Source organism: Lissotriton vulgaris, chromosome 7 (assembly GCF_964263255.1).
Source record: "Lissotriton vulgaris chromosome 7, aLisVul1.2, whole genome shotgun sequence".
In the NCBI taxonomy this organism is placed as follows: domain Eukaryota; kingdom Metazoa; phylum Chordata; class Amphibia; order Caudata; family Salamandridae; genus Lissotriton; species Lissotriton vulgaris.
This window is the reverse complement of record NC_141695.1, coordinates 592,182,731-592,195,497: the sequence shown is the minus strand read 5'-3', so window position 1 is coordinate 592,195,497 and position 12,767 is coordinate 592,182,731. Positions and strand designations below refer to the sequence as shown.

Here is a 12,767-nt window from a genome sequence, read left to right as displayed (position 1 = left end):
CGGAGTCGTGCTCCGAGTACTGGTATTAGTTTTGATCAGATTCTTCGGCGCTAGCTAGTTCTTCTTCATCGTCAAAGATATTATCGGGCTCTGGTGCCGACTGCTGCATTTCTTGCCTCGCCGCCCTTCGATTCCGGATAGTCTTTTTGGACCGGAACTGGGCACAGGCCAGGCAACTATCTTTTTTGTGATCTGGAGATAGGCATTTGTTGCACACGGGATGCTTATCTGTGTGCGGGAACTTCGAGTTGCACTGCGGGCAGTATTCGAATGGACTTCGTTCCATCGACGGCTGGTCCACGTGGCGTCGAGAAGGCCTCACGGCCAGATTCGACGACCGAAGTGCAATAGAGGTTTAGAAAGTATATCGGTACCGAGCGCTGAACAATACCGATGGATCCGAAGGCCTTTTGGCCTTTAGAAAAGAGTTAGTTAATTCCGAACTTGGAGTGTTGGAAAGTACATCCGAACCCGATGGCGGAAAAAAACAATCTGAGGATGCCCATGCGCACTGTAGTCCAGGGGAGGAGCCACCTATCTCGTGATACTTCGAAGACTCTTCCAGGACAACAACATGCAATCAGCCGGACCCAACACTAGGCGGCGATCTATGCACAGATATGAATTCAGCAGCCCACATGCCTCGAACATAGCTCATATGAAACAAAAGTGTCAGTTCCAAAAAAATAAGTGGCAGTGCCACCCCCTGCCCCGCCCGCACAGGCTCCCCCCTCCCCTTGCTGGCAATCACTTGCTCAAATTAATCACTGGCCACATCAAGTGTTGATAAGTACCTTTTCCTTCCCTCTTCTACTACAGATACAGGATTCAAAAATTAGATTTACTTGTGCAATAACCACTGAGCTCACCTCTTCTACCACCACTCGGAACTTGCTCTTGGTGCTTAGAACTGGCTTCACACCAGATAGCCACTGAACACCAGAGAACACTTTAGAAGGCCCGATGAGCACTTGTCCAGGATAGAAGCCATATGAATCATCAAAGAAGAGTCCCTGGAAAGGAAGAAAGTATTAGGCATAAATACACACCACTGAATTGTAAGAGTATAAAGACTTTAAATACTGTTTCTACATTCCCAAAAGCTGCCAGACAAAAAAACACTACTAATGTAGAAAGAAAAATGTGTCTAACTATGCACCCTTACCATGAAAATTTTGGAATGGGACAAAAATACACATTGCAAATCTAACCTACTCACTTTATGTGCAAAGAGTACCACGCATGGACTTCTCACCCTTAATCCATCAAAACATGTATGGACTACTCAGTATATTAATTGTTCACTTGGTCTAGTGTGGTCTAAGATGGAGAGCGCCACTGAGCTTCTACTTACTGAGTCACTGACATGGGGGCAGACATCATAGAGTTTGGACCCATCGTCTGAGCTCATGGAACATCTATAAAGGGAACCAAAAGACAGAGCAAAGCAGGTGAAAAAGTGCAGAGGAAAAATCTTCTAATGCATACCTGTAAAAACACAAAAGAGAAAGAAAAAATTCTAAAATTGGATGTTCTCCCTGGCAATCTATGTTGCACGCAATGCAAACAAACTCCGTGAAGGTTACAAATAGCCCAGAGATTTTGGTCTTCACACTGTCACTCACCAAAGGCAAGAAGGAGACTAACTTAAGCAAAAATATTTATTATGGAGATCAAAATATCCCTGCTGCAAAAGCAGACAGAAAGGAAGGAAGCATACTGAAGTGCAACAGAGAGTTTGGGTAGGCATAAAAAAACAGACTTTACAAAACAGGGAAAAAATAAAGGACTGGCTGAAGTACCAGTGAACTAAGGAAATAAGGCAAACCACAAGCCAGGACTCTCACTAAAAGGAAACATAAGTTATACAAGTCCTATGAAGAATGCTCAAAAACTGGAGTTGACTGGTGCCACACAGAGTGCGAAAATAAGTTGTCTTGAGCCTAAACGTAGTTTTACAGTTGATGCTAACACGGTTAACAAGAATAGAGGTCAAATACGTTTGCTTAGAAATCAAGCAATACCCTGCTCAAGAACGAAGAACCTAAACTAAAATGCCCAAACAAAGCTGCAACCTGAGCAGGAAATGGGTAGCCAACAGCTGGTCCCCACTGATGGGCTTGGTCTTAACTATTAGGTACCACTAACAAATAGGTGAATTGGGTGCTGATTTTTAAAACCCATTGTGACAAGGTTGTAAGTATACACAACTTTGGATAAATGTGCAACGAAGTAGCACCTATTTATATGGCTGAGATACCCGCCACCCCCTCTCAACACAAATCCCCAAGGATGGGAAGACGGAGACGGTTCTGAACTTTTGGAAGGCGGGAGGGAGTTACCCTTCCCGGCCGTATTTATTAAAATATGAAACAAAATTAAAACATTAAAATAACAGTTTCATATCATGTACAATTTCATTTATACAGTACGATGTTCTTGGCTGACCTTAACACATCTCTAATACAAAGGTTCTCCTAGCCGATACTAAACATCCTGCAAATGCATTTCTGAACATTGAAATTGTACATCCTAACGTTACGGGCCAACGGCAAGGTCGTAACCGGTGTCAGATCCCCAATACCAATTCCCCCCTCACTTGTGAGGGGCGGGCGCACAGAGGACTGTACCTCTGTGCCAACTTCCAATTTCCCTTGCCTTAGCGGGGGCCCCCTGTTAACTCGACGCCATCTTAGTGGTCGTCCGAGGACTCGTGTGAGGTGTCTAGAAGGTAGCGTAGACCCCCCTCCCACCCCACACAACTTACCACACCTGCCGTCGCAGATGTCCGGGCCCCGGGAAATTCCGAGGAGGGGTCCGTATCCCCTCCTACCCAATGAAGGGGCCTATGGCCGCCTTCCCTTTCGGCGTCCCATCCTTAGATGGGACCGCCTCCCGTTTGAGGGGCCAATGGCCGCCTCCCCCCGGGCGCTCCCATCCGTAATGGGTGACGCCCAAACCTCTAGGGATCTTCCAATTACTGCTCACCGATCATGACCTTACCGCCCGACCAGAAATAAATACGACATTTTAAACTAAGCTAACGAAAAGGAAATTATCACATTCAAACGATTTCACTTAGAACTCTACTGAGCATCACCATTAAACTTATTCGCAAACATTTCTGCTAAGAAAACATGTTAAAAACGAAAATCATCCTTTATTATACACACATTATCAACTTTATTCCAAGACAACCTGTAAGAGAAACCAACTCTACTGAGCATCATCATTAAACTTATTCGCAAACATTTCTGCTAAGAAAACATGTTAAAAACGAAAATCATCCTTTATTATACACACATTATCAACTTTATTCCAAGACAACCTGTAAGAGAAACCAATTCACGTCAATCAATTTTATTCCAACAAGTCGCTGTCAACAGGGGCTGGTGGGTGGGTCAAAATTGGCTCTTCGTTCCGTCTCGAGCTCACGTGCAACGCGGGGGTGCAGCTTCAGAGCACAGGAACAAGAGGATGCTTCCTTGGCTTGTCGCTCCTTTAATCTTTCGTCGGCCGGACGTAGACCCTCCTCCAATCCGTCCCCCGGGCGTGGCTGGCGGTGTTGGTGTCTAGGACAACCCCTTCTTGGGCGGGAAAATGCGCGCCCCAGCTACGCCGCTTCGGGCATACCAGCCGGGACACGCCTCCCGCCCAAAATGGTTTCCCGGGGAGATCGGGGTACTCCACCATACGTTCGGGGGGACCGAGTGGTCGCCCCTTTCCATATGGCTGAGATACCCGCCACCCCCTCTCAACACAAATCCCCAAGGATGGGAAGACGGAGACGGTTCTGAACTTTTGGAAGGCGGGAGGGAGTTACCCTTCCCGGCCGTATTTATTAAAATATGAAACAAAATTAAAACATTAAAATAACAGTTTCATATCATGTACAATTTCATTTATACAGTACGATGTTCTTGGCTGACCTTAACACATCTCTAATACAAAGGTTCTCCTAGCCGATACTAAACATCCTGCAAATGCATTTCTGAACATTGAAATTGTACATCCTAACGTTACGGGCCAACGGCAAGGTCGTAACCGGTGTCAGATCCCCAATACCAATTCCCCCCTCACTTGTGAGGGGCGGGCGCACAGAGGACTGTACCTCTGTGCCAACTTCCAATTTCCCTTGCCTTAGCGGGGGGCCCCTGTTAACTCGACGCCATCTTAGTGGTCGTCCGAGGACTCGTGTGAGGTGTCTAGAAGGTAGCGTAGACCCCCCTCCCACCCCACACAACTTACCACACCTGCCGTCGCAGATGTCCGGGCCCCGGGAAATTCCGAGGAGGGGTCCGTATCCCCTCCTACCCAATGAAGGGGCCTATGGCCGCCTTCCCTTTCGGCGTCCCATCCTTAGATGGGACCGCCTCCCGTTTGAGGGGCCAATGGCCGCCTGCCCCCGGGCGCTCCCATCCGTAATGGGTGACGCCCAAACCTCTAGGGATCTTCCAATTACTGCTCACCGATCATGACCTTACCGCCACAGGCCCGGATAGTTGACCGGCTATCCGGACCCCCCAAAAACTCCTACTTAAAGGTCATGGCTACAAATTCTTCAACCAAGCTATGAAGTCTCCTATGAGTAAATCATTCCCCACCCGGGACAAATGAACCCCGTCCTCCAAATACATCTGATCCCCCCTGATACACCCATGCGGAATAGAATGCAATGTATTCGTTCGAAACAATCTACCAAGTTTATTTACTTTCTTCACAGAATGATTTAAAGCAGACACAGAATTAGCCCCCCGCCACACCTTCCGTGGGATCATGTGGGACCATGCAATTGTGCACCCAGGGACCCTCTTTGCCAACCAACTTACAGTGGATAATATTACCTCGAGAAGCACTCGCCGACCAATGGTCACCAAATCATTGCCCCCAAGATGCACTATGAGTATAGATGGCGGTGACCTCGTCCGCCCTAACAAACCCTCCATAAAAACCTGAAACTGGTCAATACAGAGCCCGCCCCTTCCGTAGAAGGTCACCCTGTACCCGTATTCCCCAGCCATGTGAATCATGTCACCTGCTTTGAATACGTCTGCGGCACGCCTCACGTATGAATGGCCCACGACCCACACCACTCTGTCCACAGCCGGTGTCCTTTGACCGCTGGTTCCCAGGTGTCGGGTCGACTGCACAGTCTGCCCCGCCTCGAAAGCATGCGAAACTGCAAAACCAAACAAAAACAAGAAGCGTGAGTTCATGATATTAGCTTCACAACATGTGCAACCGCACGTACCGTTTATAACAATTCGAGGACCAACGCCCCAACTGTTTCACTTTATCAACACTCAGACCCCTGGCTGTGGCCTCAGTCGCAGCCCCTATCCTGAAGGAATGGGTCCCAAACTCACACGGGTTTAACCCTGCGGCTGTAATTGCCATCGCAAGCACCCGTTGGAACTGAAACCTCGTCAGCGGGGTGGCATCGGCGTGCCTCAGTAAGCTTCCCCCCCATGCTGCCGCCCTCTGCGCCAAATATTCCTCAACGCAGGCTACCGGGCACATGGGCGATCCGGGAATCCGGCGGACTACTACACAATCGCCGTTTGCTCCTTGATCGGTCTCGGACCTGGCAAACGAGACTACCATTGTTTCCCCTTTAATGCGGATGTGCTCTCGGCACAGTCCCCCCCCGTATCCTGCTTATTCCTTGCTACCAGCTCGCTTACCCTCATAGCCCCATGGAATGCTAATGAAAAAGCGGCTCTAAACAGTACTGTCTCATATTGAGATGAACATGTTGCAGGGAGTACTGACATCAACAGGGCCAACCTTTCCAGACCTATCGGGTGCCTGTCGTCCACTCTGCGACCCTCAAGGCGTTGCCACCCTCGCAGCGCCTTCTGAACCACAAAAGACGCTGTGGGGTCCTGGAGACCATGAGCTCGTGCCATGAAAGAAATAGCGGCCCGGTGCCTCTGTGCCGTGGCTACTGATTTGCCTGCCTGACGTAAGGATAACAGAAACTTCAGGACATACTCCTCTTGGCCCCATAGCTCCCCCCCAGCAGAACCCAAAAAGGACCAATAGGAACGGAACGCCCCTTCGTATGCCTTCCTTGTTCTGGGAGCTAGACTCTCTCCCACGAGGTCTTGTAGTCCGGGGCACCGAGAGACCAGAGAGCTTCGGGAAAAGGTGCCGCCACCGGGTCCGCTGAGGGTAGGAAACCCCAGAAGGCCTGCATACGGGAACGAGAAAGCACATCAGCTGCCTGATTTAACACCCCTGGCACATGTTTTGCCCTAAAGTGGACGTTTAGCCTCATACACAGTAAAACAATTTCCTTCAGCAATCTCAAGATCCATCTGCAGCGGGCAGCCTGACTATTGATACACTCAACAACGGTCATATTATCAGACCAGAACACCACAGCGCGGTCACGAAATCCCTCGGGCCATGTTTTCAAGGCCACCAGAATAGGGAAAAGCTCAAGAAATCCTATGTTACCTGTGAGCCCATTCTCGTGCCACCATGCCGGCCAGGTTTGTGCTGACCAGTGATTACCAAAAATGGCGCCAAATCCAACACTCCCTGCTGAGTCTGTCCACAACCCCTACTCCTCCGAGGAGACCCCGGGTTTGCTCCACACGACCGACCGTTGAAATCCGCCAGAAATGCCAACCATATGAGCATGTCCTGCCGGACCTCAGCCGAGAGCCTTGTGCGGTGGTGGCCTTCCTTAAGGCCAACCATGGCCTGCGCAATCGAGCGGGAAAATGGGCGCGCCATTGGGATCACTCTCAGGGCAAAATTCAGTTGACCCACGACCTGCTGTAACTGATGTAATCTCACTTTGGTCGCGCTAATACATGCTTTAAGCGATGCCTCGAATTTCGCCACCTTTTCCTTGGGCAAGCGGAAGCACCCCTCTTCGGAATCGAGCTCTATTCCAAGAAACTCGAGCGAAGTAGACGGCCCCACTGTCTTACCGGGTGCCAATGGCACGCAAAAGCGCCTCATGAGATCACAAAATTCATTCAAAGCTCGTGCACACTCTATGTCCCCAGCTGCCCCCAGGAACAGAAAATCATCAAGATAATGCATCACATGAGTAAACCCTGTTATTCTTGTGAAGGCCCATTGCAAAAAACAACTGAATCCTTCAAAATAAGCACAAGAGATGGAGCAACCCATTGGCATACATTTATCCATGTAATAGCGACCCTGAAACATGAAACCAAGGAGACGCTGATCGTCTGGGTGTACCGGGAGCAACCGGAACGCTGACTCGATATCTGATTTAGCCATCAGCGCTCCGGGCCCTAGGCGATTCAAAATGGCGACGGCCTCATCGAAAGATGCGTACCGCACCGAACAAACTCCCGGGTCAATCGCATCGTTCACCGAAAGACCCCTTGGAGCTGACAAATTATGTATCAACCTGAATTCCCCTGGATCTTTTTTGGGGACTACACCGAGGGGTGAACAAACAAAATTAGCAACTGGCGGGTGGTCATATGGTCCAGCAACCCGACCTCGGGCCACCTCTTTACCAATCTTTGCTTGTACCACCGCCGCATTCTGCTGCACCGATAGTTGATTCTTACATTGTGCTTCACCCTGAAAATCCCCCGCCGGGATGCGGAAACCATATGAGAAACCATCTCGCAACACCCCAGCGGAGATATGATCTGGGTATTCGTTTAGCCAAGGGATCATTGCCATGATATCAACCGGGGTCGGTAGCGGCGCCCCCTGGACCATTTCAGACCTGTTTGGCGCTACCCCTACTCCCCGTATCACTAGTCTTGGCTCTGCACGTATTCTCCGGATGGGAGGACTGGCCACACCCCGAACATTCGTGCCTGAATTTACAAGAACCCTGAGGCCTAGTACATTTGCCCCTGTTAAAGCTCCAGCAGACCCCTTTTTTCCCTGTGCTGCCGCTAGTCCTTGAGTTCCGGTCATTGCTGGAACTTGCTCGAAAGGGCGTCCCTGACGAATGGCGGGAATACCCGGCCATCTCACCCCCCAATGCTGGCGACTTCCCCATTTCCATATTTTGCCATGAAATGGAGTCAAAACAATCCCATGTCAGGGATGAATCATGTTCCTTGGATTTACGAAATATATTATCATAGGCAAACCATTGATTTCCTCCATACGTTTCATGAAAACCCATGATACGTGTCTGATACACAGCCAATTCCCCCAACAAATCGGGCCTACGTTCCCCCATAATTGCAGTGAACATTCCGAACGCTCTGCCCCAATTGCCTATCGATTCATCGACTCTAAAACCGGCCATCCTGGCTCGCCACACACTTGGATGCAGAAACTCTTTCTGGTTTTTTACATGCTCGATTTCGTAGTGATCGGTCAACAAGGAAAATATGTTTACATATTTATCTGCCCATATCCTCTCCTTCACCTCCTTCGGGATATGCTGCACAATTTTCTCCCTCCTCGAAGGTACCGATCCCTCCCCAACCATCGGCAATGGCTTACCTGAAGCTGCCGCTGTAACTGTCGACCCCGCCGTACCAACGCCTGATCCTGGTTGACCCACGGGCGCCTGCGGGAAAACAAAAAGGACAAGGTTGTTTTGCGGCCTCCCGTGATTGCCGCAACTGCCTCATTAATTGCTTGGCCTCCTCGGCCGTGTCCCCTGGAGCAACGGAACCCACGCTGTTACTACCCAACCATGCCGCCAGCTGGGCGGCCAACTCCGGGGGCATGTCCCCCTCGTTCACAGGGGTAACCACAACAGGGATCGGCTGCCCCTCGACGGGAACCGGCACGGGAGCCTCCACAGGTCTGGGAGGGCTCGCCGGGGGAGCCTCCGGAACTGGGACCTCGTCTTCATTTGCCCCGTTCCTGGCCCTCTTTCTTCTCCCGGCAGGGACCGCCCCTGGGATGGTTCTTTTTGGTCGTCCTGTACCATCCCTGGCCGCCATTTTCCTTTTCATCTCCGCCATGTCTTTCATCAGCATACGGAGCATTTGGTCGGTGCTAACCTTCTTTGCGACCCTTTTGCCCGGCATTCTCCTCACGTAGATGGAAGGTCCTGGACAAGACTTGTAGCGCTAGAAGAGAAAAAAGAGAAATTACCAATTTCAAAATTGGCTCTTCGTTCCGTCTCGAGCTCACGTGCAACGCGGGGGTGCAGCTTCAGAGCACAGGAACAAGAGGATGCTTCCTTGGCTTGTCGCTCCTTTTATCCTTCGTCGGGCGGGCGTAGACCCTCCTCCAATCCGTCCCCCGGGCGTGGCTGGCGGTGTTGGTGTCTAGGACAACCCCTTCTTGGGCGGGAAAAGGCGCGCCCCAGCTACGCCGCTTCGGGCATACCAGCCGGGACACGCCTCCCGCCCAAAATGGTTTCCCGGGGAGATCGGGGTACTCCACCATACGTTCGGGGGGACCGAGTGGTCGCCCCTTTCCATTCTTTCTTTAAAGATTTCTTAGCAGGAAGTGTGTGGTTTGCCAATCTAGCTCACCATCATAAGTATTTCCTTTGAATTTCCACAGATCCAATGTCACCTATGTGATGTGACTCGGGAACGTTTAAAAGAGAAAAAGTTTCTCACCAAAATGGTCACTTAAAATTATAGTCGTTTAAAAGGCTGTTTTTCTTTCAAATAAAAGTGCAGCCTAAACAGGATTGAACCAATAAATGACAAATACGGACTGAAGATAGCCCTTTCTAAATGCCTCCCTGGAAGGAAAAAACGAAAGGAACAAGTACATGTTTGGTTTATCAGAGAAAACTTTTGATCTGGCCACTAAAAATGCAGCAAAGTGCTCCAAAGTCCAATAGTGTTGTGACATTTAGGCATTTTATCTTCCAAGAGAGGCCAGAAAAACTTCCATTAATTATGTCACACCCTTTCTGCTTGTTTGTCACAAGGGAGTGAGCACTGCTTATTAATTCCAAATTATCACTTCTTATTGAGAAGTAGGACTATAATTGATTTCTCACTCAATAACAAAATAGTGATGGAAAGCTGTAAACCAACAATAGATGATCTAGATAAAGTGTATACAATGTACTTCCAAGACTGCTTGAACCAGGCTAGCTTTTCAGGTTATCCCCTTCAACATACTTTGGGAATTCTGTTACATAGCATTAATCCTTAAATACTGGCATACTTCCAGCCCTGTTAACTAGAGCATTCCTTGATCCCAGAGGAAAGTTAACCAGAACATGGAGATAACATGAGACAGCTAACGAAACTTGTTATACTGAATGGGGTTCTCTACTGGAGTGTCAACTCTGAAATTAGAGCACAAACAAATTTTGCTTACAATGCATTACTAATGTAAGCAACAATAGCAGTGTTACCTCTAGACTGAGCTTTGTACCAATTCGGTAAGGAGCTGGCCTTCTGCAAAACACAGCGATACATAATCATACTTTCTAACAGGTTGTTTTGAAGAGAATAACCCATGTGCAGGTAGCCTTCTAAGTGGGCGTTTTTTTTGGTCCACAAAGTATGCAATTACCATTGTCACATCTAAAGGGATAAGAATGAGGTATCCTGCAGAACTGAAATTTTGGAAGACAAGGGAGTGAAATGGTTTGATAATTGTGGAATTATGAAATTGCTTCTGGAAGAAAATAAGGAAGAGTTCAATGAGCTATGGACTGTAGAGTAAGGTGTGTGACAGAGCAGTGCTTAATTTGAGCCAGTGGTTTCCAGAGCTCGGTACTGGAACTTAATTGTTAGCACCGCTACTTATAACACTGCAGCATATGGTGGATCTGTCGGTCTAATTTTGAAAGGAGTACAACAGTTTAATAATTATTTATACATTACAAATGGCTAATACCAATTACCCAAGCCATTCTTATAGCTTTGGGTGGCCTGGAATAACCCTAATTGTCACCCTTGTAGAAGTGTCATGGTTAGTAGTTGTTATTGCCAGCAGAGGAAGGGGCAATGGGTGGTGCAAGCTGCAGTGGCCACGTGACAAGAGTCCTGCTACTTTTTTTCTCACAAATTAAGCACTGTGAAATAGGCATATGCAGGTTTGCCCATCGTATTGCTACAGTGCAAACCTACCTAAAAAGCAGCTGAGCGCTTTACAGGGTAAAAGACAAGGTAAAAGTTAACGACTGACAGGAGAGGCAACTGGGTTATAGGCCCTTAATGAATTGTGAGGTAGTGTTCTTTAAAGAGGTGCATCTTCAGCTCTTTCCTAAAGTGGAGCAACGTCCACAAGAAATGCTACTTCACAAGACAAGTATTAAACAGCACGCGTGCACCCTTTCAAAGGAAGAGTCCATTAACTTGGAAAAGACTACATTTACTTTACAAAAAAAGGAATGCCTTTTGACTGAGAGAAAGACGTTTTTTAAGCCCTCAAAATACAGTTGTTAGTTAGCTGGTTCTTTAACACCGATGTCTTTTATAGAATCATCTGCTATCTGTATATTCATGCACCAGTAAAGCAAACAAGGCACAAGTTATGTCCATTTGGTATAAAAGACTAGCAATGGAGCTCTTCACTAAGCGCAGTTCGGCTCACTTTTATCCATACTTACAAGACGCACAATGACTTCACCCTAGAACAGTCCCCTTTTACAGATTGGTAGCATGTCTTATGTAAGCACACAGTAACAAACAATGCATACGTGACAGGTCATCACTGGCATAATGTCTAAATATAGTCTCTATTAAGAAAAGAATCACATTTTTGGTGAAGCAAGGTATTTATTCTAATGGAGCATTATCGTTTTTTGACCGTTCAGCATCTTCTCCCACAGTCAGTAAGCTTTTTCAGACATATTTGTCAGAATCTACCCTAAATTTTACATTGGGCGGGAAGCAAAGGAAGCAGACAAAGGGGTGCACCTGTTTCCAAGCCAAGGTCAACTTTACGCTAGGCACTTTAATTGATGCCAGAGGCACCGTCATTTCTGACATTAAGGACCCTCCCTACCCCTGGTGAGGCAGTTTCCATGCTAAGTAGTGGGTAGGGTGGTTTAGAGAAGAAGAAGGTGTTGGGGCCAGAATGGCAGTGGAAAAATTCTCCTTAGAGCTAGGGAAGAACTCAGACTAGGGAGGCCCAAGCAAGCAGGTAACCTCTGGTCTAGAAATCTCAGTATACCCCAATTAGTACGTTGAAATATGTGAAGCCTTACATGTGGGTATAATTTTAAATTTACGTTTGGGCCGTTTTCCTAATTTTCCAGATCCCTGATCAGATGTAAAACCCAAATTTTCACTTTTCTTGTACATGTAATTTTGCATGTCACATTTAGTGGCATCTCTCAGGATGACCCTCGCCCCCCTCCCCCTTTACACACAGTGTAGGTCGGCATGATATATACCTTTGGAGCATATTGGGGCCAAGCCTTAACTCCAAATGAGCTGTAGAAAGTGAATGATGCCTACATTATACATTTGGACCAAGTGTCAATCTACCACTTGGATTTTCACATGGGTCAAACTATTTGTCACTAAATGTCAATACAGACATACACAACCTCTTAATGGCATTACAATTAAATGTATATTACTGACAGAAAATACTGTAGGTCTACACCCAAGGGGGGGTTGGATTATTAATGACGGTTTTTGGCATGGTGACAAATTTGGTCTAGAAACCCACACATCGATTTTTGTAGCTTTTATAACAACCTATACACATTCTTCCAATGAAGTTTACTCAAAGGAGGATGGCCTATCTGTATCAGTATATCTGTACGTGTATATTGCCAGGTTACCTGATCCTAAGATGTACTTTGGTATGCAGCAACTTTTTATTAAACCTATGCTACCATGGAGAATATGACAAAATCAGTAACA

General features: G+C 47.6%; 1 protein-coding gene across 1 annotated transcript in view; it reads right to left on the bottom strand.

Annotated features, from left to right (window-relative positions):
* The window catches only part of UBE2O (ubiquitin conjugating enzyme E2 O), a 620,140-nt gene that overhangs the window by 433,320 nt on the left and 174,053 nt on the right, over positions 1–12,767 (bottom strand). The window contains exons 5-6 of the mRNA XM_086930688.1: positions 1,355–1,418; positions 870–1,013 (exon numbers count right to left, since the gene is read on the bottom strand). Coding sequence (XP_086786814.1) covers positions 870–1,013; positions 1,355–1,418 — 208 coding nt within the window. The remainder of the gene's footprint in view (positions 1–869; positions 1,014–1,354; positions 1,419–12,767) is intronic.